This window comes from Cimex lectularius, unplaced genomic scaffold (assembly GCF_000648675.2).
Source record: "Cimex lectularius strain Harlan isolate CLEC.00 unplaced genomic scaffold, Clec_2.1 scaffold143, whole genome shotgun sequence".
Classification (NCBI taxonomy): Eukaryota; Metazoa; Arthropoda; class Insecta; order Hemiptera; family Cimicidae; genus Cimex; species Cimex lectularius.
Window position 1 is genome coordinate 393,601 of NW_019392714.1, and position 15,021 is coordinate 408,621.

The 15,021-nt window shown below is 34.9% G+C and overlaps 2 protein-coding genes across 2 annotated transcripts; both read left to right on the top strand.

Moving 5' to 3' along the window:
• The first annotated feature begins 963 nt into the window (after positions 1–963).
• On the top strand, positions 964–5,158 carry LOC106672826 (T-complex protein 1 subunit gamma). The gene is made up of 2 exons (XM_014404562.2): positions 964–1,090; positions 3,343–5,158. The coding sequence occupies exons 1-2, from the start codon at positions 1,069–1,071 to the stop codon at positions 4,953–4,955; spliced, it is 1,635 nt and encodes a 544-aa protein (XP_014260048.1). The 5' UTR covers positions 964–1,068; the 3' UTR covers positions 4,956–5,158.
• Positions 5,159–8,230: 3,072 nt separating this feature from the next.
• On the top strand, positions 8,231–14,571 carry LOC106672798 (IWS1-like protein). Its single transcript, XM_014404507.2, has 11 exons — positions 8,231–8,405; positions 11,399–12,421; positions 12,483–12,548; positions 12,684–12,808; positions 12,872–13,044; positions 13,117–13,267; positions 13,362–13,574; positions 13,638–13,800; positions 13,867–13,996; positions 14,067–14,178; positions 14,249–14,571. The coding sequence occupies exons 1-11, from the start codon at positions 8,390–8,392 to the stop codon at positions 14,369–14,371; spliced, it is 2,295 nt and encodes a 764-aa protein (XP_014259993.1). The 5' UTR covers positions 8,231–8,389; the 3' UTR covers positions 14,372–14,571.
• Positions 14,572–15,021: the final 450 nt, after the last annotated feature.

The window sequence follows — 15,021 nt, forward strand, 5'->3', positions numbered from 1 at the left end:
AATTGCCCTTCCTACACCTGAAAGACATGAGCATGAGTTATGATATTTGCGTTGCAGCAAAGGGTCTGGACTTCAAAGGTGCCGAGACAAAGCATTAGATGAAAAGGGGACGTGTCTCTAGGGGAAATAAATTAAAAAACTGTTCAAATTGTAGTCAGTAATAGTTACTCCTATTTTATAAGCAAGAATTTTGCGAAATTTAAATTTTACAATTGAAGTTTACAAATAGATTTTGCAATGAGAGATTCCAAACAGGAAAAGAGTACTCAAGTACTGATCTTACAAGTGACATGCAAAGAATGAAAAAGGCATTTGGGTTGAGATCAGAAGAGTAACAAGAAAAGAAACCCAGCATTTTTAAACTAAAGGATTTAATATGACAATGTGAGCAATAAAATTTAATTTATAGTCAAAAATAACACCGAGGTATCTAGAAGTCGTTTTAAAAGGAAGAGGAAAAATGTGAAATGTGTTTGTACGGAAATGCACTATTGTAAACTATGTTGTAGTTAGGCTAGTGAATAATAATAAAAAAAAAAAAATAAATAGTTATTTTGAAACTTTGCAAGAACACCAGGTATCCCAGTTTGGTGATTTTGTCACTGATCCTCTGTTGTACATTTCTATTCCCCAATGTACCAACCTTGTACCTATTGAAAGTATTTTCTTTTGTTCAATTAAGACCTTTGTTTGATTTTAGTAAAACTTCCAAAGTCCAGAGCAATTACTCTCACTGAAAGAAAACTGTCAAGATTCAGATTGCGTAGATAAAGAATTGGCAATGAATACAATGTAAAGCAACAGTTTTATTTTAGATTACATGTTTTATTTTATACAATGTTTTATTAAATATGATTTTTGTTTTTACAAAGTGTTTTTGTTTATTTAACAGAATTTGGAATAATTGCCAAAAGTGCTGCTCTCTGTTAGAACGTAATCGGCCGGCTCGTTCCGTAAAATCGAGGCCAGTCTAACGTTCGTGTTAGAATTCACGTTCGATTTAGCGTGCACGCCTTTTGTAAATTTTGATCTTTTTCCGAGTGCATTTAAAATTGGACAAAAGCGAAAATGATGCCCATCCTCGTTCTAAGTAAGTCCCGACTACACGTTCCTACGTTTAACACGCGTTTATTAAATGTAGTTTATTTTAAAATAAGCCAATAATAACCAACAACGGGAAAGTTCCGGTAGAAAACTAACCAATACTTCACATGTTTCGCCGATTTTTAAGCGTATAGCGTAATTTTTTAACAAATTCCTCTTTTACGATGTACAACACAAGCTTATCGGTGAGATTAAATAGTTTTAATAAGTAATCAGAACGTGTAAATAAGGGATTTCAACCTATTTGCCCATTTTCCTTCTATTTTTATTACATGTTATTAGATATTTTGGGTTTTTATAGTGCATATTAAAAATTTTGGACCACAGTTTCCCACCTGACGATCTATTTTTATAATATTAATACCGGCTTTTTTTGTTTATTGCTCTTATAATACCATGTGCCACAGGCGAACTTCCACCATGACGCCTGTTCAAGGGAAAAAGTTATTATTATCCATTGACATCTCTTTTTAAACTTTTTATTCAAACAAATGTATAAAACTTTAAAATAATAATGCCTAATATTCGCCCATATTAATTACACTAGGTCGTTGCCATCAATTACGCTGATCACCAGACTGAGAAATGCATTGAACATTTTCATAAAATTTGTTCATAGAATCCCATGTTCTTCGTTCTTCTCGTGTAGAAATGTGTGGTGATTAGTGACCATTAATCGATATTTATTTAGAAATCGTGAGATGCGGTCTGAGAGGCCCTGAAGATGATCTCAATAAAGATCGAAACGTTGGCTAAAGAAAATGTTTTTCTGAAACCTACGTCACACCAGACCGCATCTCACGATTTCTAAATAAATATTTTCATAAAATAAACCTGCAAAATTATACTCAGTCTATTATGAAGCCACGCGACGAAGAACATTATAATTTGAAAATGATGAAAAGGCTACTGAAATATTTTAACAGTGGTTAACATTTACAGACATTTATGTGTTGCTTGATAATAACCAATCATCCTGATCTGTCTAATCATGTTGTTTGATTGCATCCGCGAAATGCATTTGGTCATAAATTAATCATTACATGGTTAACCCCATAACCGGCTGGCACATGAACCTTTAACTGCGTTTCCATTGTGCGAGGATTACTCATGAAACGCCTGTCTCGGGTTAACCATTTCCTCGATGTGAGGACAAAGTGAGCTGTCAGCACGAGGCAGTGCTGTTCAAATTTACACAATCTGCATAAGCATTTGCTATCATGGCGATACTTGATGTTATGAATAAAAATAAAAAACAAAGACAACACCACATTTCCTTCCTCTATCTTATTCTTATTATGGTGACTTTTATTTTTAGAATCCCACAAAAATCGGTAGCTCTAATACATTGGATAAATCGAATGCAGTCCTCCTGGTTCATTCTGTAGCTTGAGAAATGTGTGCATTTAAATGGAGAGAAAGAAACAATGTGAAGCACTTTGAGGCACTCTAAAAAACTAACGTCCAGTCGGCTCACCTCAAAACATCCTCGCGCCATGTTTCATGTTCTGGCTAGGTACCCACAATGCGACCATAACCAAGTTTCTCGAAAATCACTTGTACAACGGAAACCCAGCTTAAAACATTTGTTAAGCGATAAATTACCATTGCTGATATAACAATTACAATGCGAACCAAATCATACATGTTTGCACTTCCACTTACAAAAAAAGTTAAAGTACACGGTAAAATCTTGATATTTCATATCCCGATTTGTATTTTAGCATTGAGATTACTGAAATTAAATGTAGAAATTGAGTGGTACTTCCTTATAAGTTTTTTCAATTAATTGTTCTTTTCATTAAGGTCTTGGTCAAAATGAAATTAATTGAAATAAGTAATTTGATCAATCAGACCACTAAACCTAATGGCTTCCTTATAAGATTAGACCATGTCGCCCAGACCACAAGGGTCATTGATGACTGGATTTTATTTGTTACACTCGATGACCCTGATTCAACATGAACTGCATTTTTTTCTGCAATGAATATTGCCGACAAAGACCAGAAAAAGGTAATGGCACCACAATAAAGAATTGCTTTAGGACTTGCGTTTTCCTAAAGGAGGACTATTTGTTAAGTTTGTTGTGGACTGTGTGAAGCCTGTTTTAAAATTATTTCAAAATATTGAAAAATTATTATAAATCATGAAACTGTCCGAGCTGGTTACTTTTGCATTAATTTTTAATGTAAGAATTGCATTAGAGTAACAAGATTTTAATATAATTTATTTTTTTAGGTCATAACACTAAAAGGGAGTCTGGGCGTAAAGTCCAGAATGAGAACATCGACTCAGCAAAGGCGATCGCTGACGTCATTCGGACATGTTTGGGTCCTCAGGCCATGCTTAAAATGTTGATGGATCCTATGGGCGGCATCGTCATGACAAATGACGGGAACTGCATTTTGCGTGAGATCACTTCGCCTCACCCTGCTGCAAAAACCATGATTGAGGTAGCCCGTACTCAGGACGAAGAAGTTGGCGATGGCACAACATCTGTCATTATTCTGGCTGGAGAGATGTTGGCAGAAGTCCAACAGTACATTAATACTTACCATCCTGTAGCTTTAATAAGAATTTTTAAAATTGCTTTGAAAGATATTATGGAAGCTACTGACAAGTTTGCCAAAGAGATGGATTTCAGCAATCGTGATGAAGTTAAGAAAGTCGCCAAGGGTTGCCTCGGCACCAAATTCTTGGGACAGTGGGCTGATCTCGCGTGTGATATCGCTTATGATGCCGTTAACATGGTGCTCGAAAGGAAGCAAGGTTACAATCGTGTCGATATAAAAAACTTTGCACGAATTGAAAAAATTCCAGGTGGTCTTATTGAAGATTCGCAAGTTTTGGAAGGTATTATGATTAACAAAGATGTGACTCACCCTCAAATGAAAAGAAAAATTGAGAATCCCAGGATCCTTCTACTCGATTGTCCCCTTGAATATAAGAAAGGAGAAAGTCAGACGAATGTAGAAATTCTAAAAGAAGGCGATTTCACACGGCTCCTTCAAATTGAAGAAGAATACATCGAGAAGTTGTGCAAACAGATAATTGCAGCTAACCCGAATCTTGTCTTTACAGAAAAAGGAGTGTCAGACTTGGCACAGCATTACCTTGTAAAAGCCGGTATAACCGTTATCAGACGTGTTAGAAAGATGGACAACAATAGAATCGCAAGAGCCACAAATGCCACGATAATCAGCCGACTTGATGAATTACAGGCTCATCACATCGGAACAGGTGCTGGTCTTTTCGAAGTCAAGAAAATGGGTGATGAATATTTCACATTTTTAACAAAATGCAAGAATGCAAAAGCATGTACTATTTTGTTGAGAGGCCCTAGTAAAGATGTACTCAATGAAGTGGAAAGAAACTTAAACGATGCATTAAATGTAATCCGTTGCATAAGTCATGAGTCAAAAGTCGTTCCTGGAGGCGGAGCCATAGAAATGATGGTCAAGGCAGAGCTTACTGAGAAGCATCCTGAAGTCTTATCTGGAATGGAACCGTACTCTGCTGTGACAAATGCCCTTAGCATCATCCCGAAAATACTTGTCCAAAATTCCGGCGTGAGCAATGTCATCCATGTGTTAGCCGAATTCGAGAGAAGAATTTCACACAAGGAACAAGTCGGCATAAATGGTGTCACTGGCAAAATTGTACCTTCAGAGGAACTTAACATTTGGGAACCACTTGCAGTAAAGAAACAAGTTTACAAAACAGCTATAGAAAGTGCAATCCTTCTGCTCCGGGTCGACGACATCGTCTCAGGAGCCAAAAACAAGGACAAAGAAAGTGTTTCTGCCCCCAGCAGAACAGCGCAACCTACTGAAGAATCTATGAAAGAATAATCACTTCCGCAATTAATTAATTAACACTTCTAAGTTTATGCTGTAATAATTACAACACATTTTACTTGAATGCCAGTTCTCTTTTGACACACCTAAAAGTATAAAGCAAACAAGTATGTTTTGTCAGAAGAAAACTCATTTTAATGCTAAAAAAATTGTGTATTATTTTTTGTACACTTATCTAATAAAAACATTAACATCTATTCGCCTTTAATAATTTAACGTTTATTGTAAAAATACCTTGCAATCATTGCAACCTGATTCCTATCTGCAGTTAAAAAGAATATCCCTAACTACTTCCATTATTCTATATCTAAGTTACTCTACTAGTTGTCTAGTTTCTAATCTTATGTCCTGTCAAATAATTGCTCATGGTAGGTAAATATCATGAAGAAACAATTGCCACTTAATTGGGTTCTTCTGATAGACTCGTACTTATGATAAAAATTTACTTTAGTATATCTCACAATTTTTGTATATCAAACTACCTAGATTCTCTTTTCAGCTGACTAATGTATTCTTTTACTTTGGTCATTATGAATCATTCCTAACTATCCTCGCTGTTGTGATCGACCAAACTTCATCACTCTTCAGGCCTCAACAAGAATACAGTAATCAATATCACTGACTCACTGTCTTGTACTCTTCCTTAACTTTTATTAACATAAACTAAGTAAGGAGATGATTAATTGTTTTTAGAAACAGGTGCCATGGCCCTGAAATGAATCAGCGATGGGAGCAAAACGTACCGGAGAGCAAATTACATTGTTTTGCCCCTGCAATTCTGAAGGATAAGGCTAAAATAGGAGGTCGTGGCCCGTGGGTCCAAACCCGTACATAAAAAGTATCATAAATTAATTAATATGGTCAATTATTGCTACTAAACTTATTTGGATTTATATTAGAGGATGGTTGATGTCTTGGGATATGTTTGGTGCTTTTAAATAAGGAATGTGTTGAAAAAAATTGATAAATATTGAGGATGCTTATTTGATTTAATGTTAGATATGTATATTAAAACTACGTTTACAAGTTAAGATTGTTATGATCTCTTGGTTTAAGAACATAAATCTAATGCAGGCATAATAAACAATGTGAAGGCAATGAGTAGATTGAGAGGCTAAGGAAAGTGAAAAAATACTGCTACAGAAAAATAATAAGAAATTATTAGGGGTTTAATAAGCAGAACTGTAGTTGAGTAGAATGGAGGCTTGAATCCAGTTTTTAATAATAGAACTCACATGGTCCTGCCGTGTAAGCTTGGAGGTAAAAATAACGCCAATATTTTTAACTTAAGAAGAAAAATTAATAGGTGAGCTGTTTATATGAGGAGGGATCAGGCAATCTGTATTGTTTATTGGGAATTAATAAGGACTGGGATTTGTTAGGGTTTAAAAGATTATAGTTATTTCTTAACCATTGGTTGAGAGACTGAAGAGCCCGGTTGAGCGGAGAGATAGCTTCAGAGAAGTTGCTTGTAGGACATTGAATGTAAAGTAGATGAGATTGGGAGAAATGAACTAATGGAAGATTATTTAGAAACAGAAAAGAGTAAAGGTTCAAGAATAGAGCCTTGGGGCACGCCAGCTGAAATTTGGGGAGAAGAGGAGATAGGATTTGAAGTTTAACTCTGTTCTGTCAGACAGATAGGAAGGAGATAAGATTAGTAGCAGCAGAAGAAAAACTGTAAAGATGTATCAGTTTCCAAATAAACAAATAATGATTTACCGAGCTGAATAAATAGGATAATAATAGTAGACTTATTATCATCAATACTTAAGCAGATATCTGAAATCATGAGAAGAGCTGTCACACAATGATGAAATTTTTGGCAGCAAGATTGAAACGGGGTACTAAGAGCATGGGAATCATTAAATAAGGATATTTGTTTAAATAAAATGTTATGAATCCTTTAGATGTGATGGATGAATGCTAATAGAGTGCTAATAGTGGTAGTCACTAGCAAGTATGGATTCTTTCAAAGTATTTCTTCCTATGTTAACATTCTAATAACTTATAAACTTTTTTAATATGCGTATATAAATAAATGTCCTCAATAACTATTAACTTTCCCACATTCCTTATCGCTCAATCATATTCCAACCTTCAATACTCCTCTAAAACTTTAGCTTTTTTTTTCAGAATTACAAAGGCAAGGCAATGGAATTTGCTTCCTCAGGAGTAAGTTCTGCTTCCTCGCCAGCTTGTTCACATCCATAGCATTTGAGTTTTTAAAAATGATAAATCAACTCCTTTCCTTCCCTCTTCCTTTTCTTTTTCCCATTTCCTTTTATCTTTTTTTTCTTTCTGCCTTTCTTTCATAATGTGGTTTCAAAATTTGATTATAAATAATTATTATAATTATATTTTTGTCATATTTTGTACACTTTATTATATGTTTTATATTGCCATTATTATTATTATTATAGTATGTTGTTAACTAAATTTATTTTTAATATATATATTCATGTAAGGGGGCTTAAAGCCTTATTTGTAAAAAAATAAAATCATCTGTGATTAACAGTGTCAAAAAGCAAATAGGTACCAATAATTAAGTTCTAAAATATTTGTAAGTACAGAACTATTTCGTGTAAAAAAAGTTATGTTTATAGTTAAGTAAATTACATTTAACTATTGAAAATGTCCTCGAGGGCTTAGAACGCATGATAAGGCACTGCAACAGATATTATTCTCACGGAACTATAACTTTCAATGTCCTATACAGAATACAAGACATAGAGAAGCCATTCAAGTACAAATCGCTGTTGGCTGTGGAGAACAATAACATTTATAAAGCCCATGGACATGTCAATTTAAAGTGAGGAGCATAACTGTTAAAAACAAATAAATAAGGAAGAAATTAAATAAGAAAAAAAGAAAGGATAGGGAGCCCTGGCTAAGGCCAAAAGAAAGAAAACAACTATTGAAAACCCTTAACATTAAATATTAATCCATTTATGTTTAGTGGTGTAATTGACCAATTTACTTATTTCAATTAACTATTCTTTTTATGTAAGGTCTTGGTTGAGATGAAAAAGTGTCACGAGTGGGACCCACGACCTTCGGCTTTACAACTTTAAAATTAAAGGTCGTGGGTTCGAATCCTGCTTGTGACACTAACTTTTTCAACTCAACCAAGACCTTACATAAAGAAAATAATTAATTAGACCACTAAACATAAACGGCTTAACATGAAAGTTGAAACAGAACGGCCAACATTTAAAAAAAGGTAGGAAAAGCGTCGCGTCTACCGTGGCGCTGTTAAGTTCTTTGAGGATTATAACCTTACAGCAGCATATTGCGGCTGTACGGTAGAACGTCCTGGCTGGGTTTTTGTTTGCTTTGTTTTCCGACTTTTGACCGCTTCTGTTTTCCTTCAAACACGAGGAAATCCGGTTTTCCAGAGTGATCGGGACAATTCGACGACGGCCAAGATGGAGGTGGAACAAGGTAAAGCCGGAATTTTGTTTTGTTCCGTTCGATCAACCATTTCAAATTCTGCAAATATTCTGCTTAAGACGACGGTCAGTTTGTTTGTTATTATTTAACAGGTGGGTATAAAAGAAAAATCATTAAGAGGGTTGGATTGTATAATTTGTATTCGAACTTTAACTGAGGATATTTGTAGTCTGATGATAACGCTTTTTGATGGTCTTTTCAACGACTGTGTGTATGTGCAGTACTTCAAACAAAACGTTATCCCGTAAACAAACTTTTTTTTACCGTAACATGACCCTGCACAGTATACATAGTAAATTTCTGAAATACAGGATGCTGGTATTTTGTTGTACGGTATTGGGTTGTTCGGAAAATAATGCAGGTTTTCATGTTTTCTTTCAATTATTCTTTTATGTAATAAACTGTTTACGTTTGGATGGATTATTCTTTTGTACGAATGTCAACACTTTAATTCCGTTCCATACAAAATGTTTGTTTACTTCACAAGCATTTCATTACTTGGAAATAATTCAGGTCTTACTAAAGTGATTTTCACTAATTTCGTTTTAAAAGTTTAAACTCGGTTGGAACGGTGCCCAAATTGCCAGAAACATTATCGAAGTTTGTGGCGATGGCAGTGTGAATGAGAGCACCGTTCAGAGATGGTTTAAAACATTTTAACTTTGAAGACAAAGAAGGTCGTGGAAGGATTTCTTCCTTAGATGATATTGTTCTGCAAGCTTTGGTCGAAGAAAATCCCAGAACAACTGTTCGAGAACTTGTAGAGAATCATTCAGTTAACAAATCCACCGTTGCTGACCACCTTAAGGCAATTGCAAAGGTGAAAAAACTCAAAAGTTTGGTTCTTCTAGCATTAAATGACTCAAAAACATCGTCATGAAGACTGCGCAATACTTCTTTGCTGAATATAGATGGATAGAATTGTTGCGATGAAAATTGGATTCTCTAAAATAACAGCAGATGTTTCGGACAGTGGTTTGACGACGGAGAAGTAGCAACACATTTTCCAAAGCCTCCAACTCGTCAAAAAAGGAGATGGTGACTCTTTGGTGGGCTTCATTTGGGCTGATTTACTACATCTTCTTGAATCTTGGTGAAACAATCAAATCTGAAATGTAGCCCTCTCAAATTGAAGTAATGCACCAGAAATTGGCATTATTGAAGCCATCTTTGGTCAATCGGAAATGCCGATTTTACACGACAACACTTGGTACCATGTTTCACATGTGACAACATGAAAACTGATTTAGAAGTTCTGCCTCACGCTCCCTATTCTCGAGAACTACCATTCCGCTACCAACTACCATTTTTCAGGCACCTAGACGTTTTACAACATATAAAATTTATTGCTCAAAAATTGTTAGAAATTGTGTTTTTTGTTAAAAACAGGATTTGTTAAAAAGACACAAAATTCTATTCAGAGGGGATAGAGAAGTTGCTATCACATTGGGAAAAGGGTATTGAGAGTGATGGATCGTATTTTAATTAATAAAAAATGTTTAAAATCATTCATTTAATTGTTTTTATTTTATAACCATTAACCCGCATTATTTTCCGGACAACCCAATAAAAAAGCTAGACATACAAGTTTAAACTAAATAATTTATTTAAATTTGTTATTGCCAGGTTAGCCAGATAATCCTGTTGTTTTATGGATGAACCATGAAAGAACTTTAATTACAAAAAGAAAATACTACATAATAATAAATAAAGCATTCTTAATACAGCAGTGATTGTAAAACCGTCTGCTGGAAGTGGTGGCTGGGGAATTAACTTGAAAACAAGCATATATACACACAAAAATCAAAATAAAACTAAACTACATTAAATAAGTAAGATAAAATGAAATCTCTAAGACTGCAATACATAGAACAAAAACCTTTATAGGGCTCCTCAATATAAAACTAAAATTAAAATAAGTTAATAATTAAATTGTACCATGAACTTTTCACGGCACTCAAGTGCACTCTTAGTAAAACTAATCACATCTTTTTGGAGGGTTGAGTTTAACAATAAAAAAGTCTCTCGAAACTATAATACCCAAAAAAAGAATCCAGAACTCAATAAGGATGGGACACATCCAGAAAATGAAAAATAACTTACCTTGCTACCTTTGGGAAGGAGTTGCACAGTGAATACCGATCAACAGAATCAAATCTCAATGGGGAGAACTTTAGGTAAATCAGCTTACATCTAAGCTTGAAGAACCACCGTATATTACATGGGGATAGCATAAGGTTTTTATTGTTGAAGTTTAAAAAAAGCTTTCAAATGGTCAAGTTCCCTGTATAGCAGAAATATGGTGGATATACGAGCCAATTAGAACAACCTTCGACATGTCTGGAATGAACAAATCTTTCAAAAACCTAGAATTTTGAAAACTATTTTTCATGATTACTAACAGTATAAACAAAATTATTCAGATATCGTGAGATGCGGTCTGGGGGTCCACGATATCTGAATAATTATCAACTAACGGTCACTAATCTCTACACAGTATATAAACAAAGTCCAGATTGCGATTGTGGGCAAGAGAATTGAGCGTTTTGAGCCTTCACTTCAACCGCAGTCATTTTAGTTAATCTGTGTTCAAGTAACGGCAGGGTCCGCCCTAAATAGGAGGGGTGAACGAGTAGGGTATATGAACAGAGAGGGTCTGTTGATGTTTCCAAGTAGGCATTTAATTTCCAGTAAAAGTTGGGAGGTGAAATAATTTTCTAGTAAAGAAACATTGAAAGGATTCACTAAATCAAAACTTTGGTATCCCCAAACATGAGAAGCATAGCACACCATGGACCGAAATACTTAAAATGCACTCTGACTTTCAGTGGGACAGTAATGATGTGTGTGAATGAAATTTTCACTTATTTTTATTTTTAAATACATAAGAATAATAGATTTTATAATTAAAGAGCACTAGCTGTTAAAAAATTTAATATTTGAAAATTATATAGATAATCAAGAAGTACAAATTCTTTTTTTAGATGATGGTGCTCCTCATTCCTCATTTGGCAGTAGTAGGGACGATGATGACGAGTCTGTACATTCCGGTTCAGGTCGTTCAGGTTCAGCTTCTCCCTCCTCAAGAAAGAGCAGATCAAGATCATCATCGAGGCATTCACAGTCAAGATCTCCATCTGGCAGTCCCAGTGAACCTTTTAAAGGAAAACGATCAAGGTCGAGTTCTAGAGAATCTATGTCTCGACCTGCATCGCCGGTGAACAAATCTAGATCGAGATCAAATTCAAGGTCCAGGTCGGGTTCAGCCAAATCTCGATCACAGAGCCGAGAAAGGTCTTATTCACCAGCAAATTCTAGAGCTTCGAGGTCTAGATCAAGATCCAGATCAGGATCGGGTTCACCTTCTGCAGCAAAATCACCCGCGAGATCTAGGTCAGGTTCACGTTCAAGAGCTAAATCAAGATCTAGATCTGCAACGCCAAGATCAAGGTCACAATCAGATAGATCCCGTTCTCCTTCAAGGTCTCGGTCCAGGTCAAGATCCAAATCAGGATCTCTTAAAGCAAGGTCTCGCTCAAGATCAGGTTCGGCTAGAAGGTCACACTCAAGATCAAAATCACGTTCAAGATCAGGTTCTGCTAGAGCATCAAGATCACGATCAGGATCAAGGCATTCACGCTCTCAGTCTAGGTCAGATAAAAGGAAATCGAGATCCAGGTCGCGGTCTGGTTCAAGATCTGACTCAGGAAGCAGATCGAGATCACGCTCTGGATCAGGCAGGCGATCAAGGTCACAATCTGCCTCGAGAAAAGGTTCAAGATCTCGTTCACGTTCAGGTTCAAATGATCGAGCATCAAGATCTCGTTCTAGGTCTCACTCTGGTTCCAGACATTCTCGTTCCCGTTCAAGATCCAAATCCAAATCAAGATCGAGATCAAAATCAGGTTCTGTCAGAAATTCTAGATCGAGATCTCGGTCAAGATCACTTTCGAAAAATTCCAAGAATGGGTCAAGATCACGAAGCAGGTCACGATCCAAAGGTTCTGGTAAGTTGGAAACAATTTTAATTAGCATATAGTTTGATAACTAAATATTTAAATTCATTAGATGTGGAAGAACGAAATTCTGTGGTTGATTCTGACGATTCTGATATTGAAACAAGACGTAAAAAGGGTAATTATTGTTATTTTTATTGAAAAGTGATTGTACTCTTTATTGTTTAAGCAATATAAAATTATTACATTTAATTTTAAACAGTATTGATGTACATATAATTTTTATTTATATATTTAATTATTTTTTTCCCAGGGACAAAACATAAAGTACAAAGTGATGATGATAGCGATGAAGAAATTACAAGGAGAAAAAAGAAAACTAAAATTGCTTCAGATTCTGAAGGTGAAGGAAGTGTCTCAGAGACAGACACTAGAAAGGTACACAGATATTTGATAGTAGAATTTCCAAATTATTATCGTTGTTATTACTGTCCACAACAGAAGAAGAAAAAGAGAGATTCTGATGTTGAAGATGAAGAAGAAGAGGAACAAACCGAAAAGGAGAGTGAAGGCTTAGAAAAAGAAAATAAAGAAGAAGCTGAAGAACCAGCTGGAGAAGTTATCCCACAAGTCTCTGATGATTCTGATGAAGACAGACCTGTCCGTGAGATAGAGTAAGTACATTTCAACATAATTGTGTGTAATTTTTAATGTTTCACAATATGTATATGTGATATTTTTTTTAGAGAAAACTCAGGATTTTCAGATTTTGATTTAATGCTAGCAAGAAAAAAAGAAGAGCAAACTAAAAGACGAAGGCGAAAGGATATTGATATCATTAATGACAATGATGACATAATTGCTCAGTTATTAGCTGATATGAAAGCTGCAGCTGAAGTAAGATTATGTTTCAAAAACTGCTTAACTAATGCATAAACACAAAAACTAAAAAAATATTTAAAAAATGTTTTACACCGAAACCAAATTTTAGGCGGATAGAAAATGTAACCAGGCTAGTAAACCAGCAACTAACAAAGTTGGAATGTTAACAAAAGTAATGTCTCAGCTCAACAAGCAAGATCTCCAATTAGCATTCATCGAGCACAATGTTCTTACTGTATTGACCGACTGGCTGGCGCCAATGCCTGACAGAAGTCTTCCTGCACTTAAAATTAGAGAAAACATTCTCAAACTTCTTAAGGAGGTATTTAACACATTAAAAATCTATGAATCCTATTGGTTGAAAATGTTTGGTTTGGAATCTTAGTTTCCACCTATCGAGCAATCAACCTTAAAACACTCTGGGATTGGAAAGGCAGTTATGTATTTGTACAAACATCCAAAGGAGACGAAAGAAAACAAAGATTTGGCAGGAAAGCTGATAAATGAATGGGCAAGACCTATTTTCAACTTATCTACCGATTTTAAAGGTTCATTAATAATTGTAATGTTTCATTTGTGTTTTTATATTATTGTGATTTGGGTGTATTGTATAGCTTTAAGTAAAGAGGAAAGGGAAGCGAGAGACATGGAACAACAACTGCCAAAAAGGAGAAGGGCTCATGATGAAGAATCCAGTACACCAAGTAGACAGGATATCGCGAAAGCACTCACCGGCGAGGGAAAGTAAGTGAATCACTTTTAATTATTAAAATAATAAAATAATAACTACCTTTTCTTTTAAAATGTCACATAGAGCTTTAAGGCCCGGTGACAAAGGTTGGGTAGGAAGAGCAAGGGTACCAGTACCGTCAAACAAAGATTACGTTGTTAGACCCAAGTGGAAGACTGATGTTGACATGACTAGAGTATGTTTCTTATCTTATTATTATTATGATAAAATTTTACACTCTCTTCTTATAAATGTTATATTTCTAGACGACCAAACGGCAAATGAACCGGTTTGAAAAGCATTATAAAAACTTTATAGATAGTAAACGCAACAAACAAGCAAGACGAGCCGTAGAGATATCAATAGAAGGAAGAAAAATGTCTTTGTAACAACTTTTGTTTTGTTTTTGTACACTTTAATATACAATTGTAACTATAAAAAATGTATATGGACTGTGATGAAATAAATACATTATAAATAATAGGGCTTGCAATTTTAAATTGTAGTTTTGTTAAAGTTGTAATAAATTTAAAGATAATCAAGTATGCCGAAAGCTACGAATTGTCGTAAAATAAATATTTGAACAACATTCGTGTTAAATATTATTTAATGTGTGTAACAATGTGATTATTATTATTATTGTATCATTTAAATAAAATTAACAAATCCGCAGGAAAAATTTCTCCCACAATTTACTGCATTTAATGCTAGTAACTACTATTACTCGCCCAGATTAGATTTTTTTCCACTATACTGCCACTGGAATAGATGACCTTTTTAACCAGCAGTTAGATCATTCATTTACACTTGGAAGTGGCAGGGAGGCAGGTTGATTTTTGAAGCAAAACCCGTTATGTTAGTCACTAGATTTTGGAATGTGACATACCTGTGTGAACTCCCACAAATGGCCGAATCTGAGGGTTTCTGTTCTTTTTCTTTTCCTCAAGTCTTTCCTTAAATTCATTTTTATTTTTTTAGTTATTCTGCATACAACTTTTCATCGAGGAAAAGTGCAATGGGAGATGTTTGTCCTTGGAAT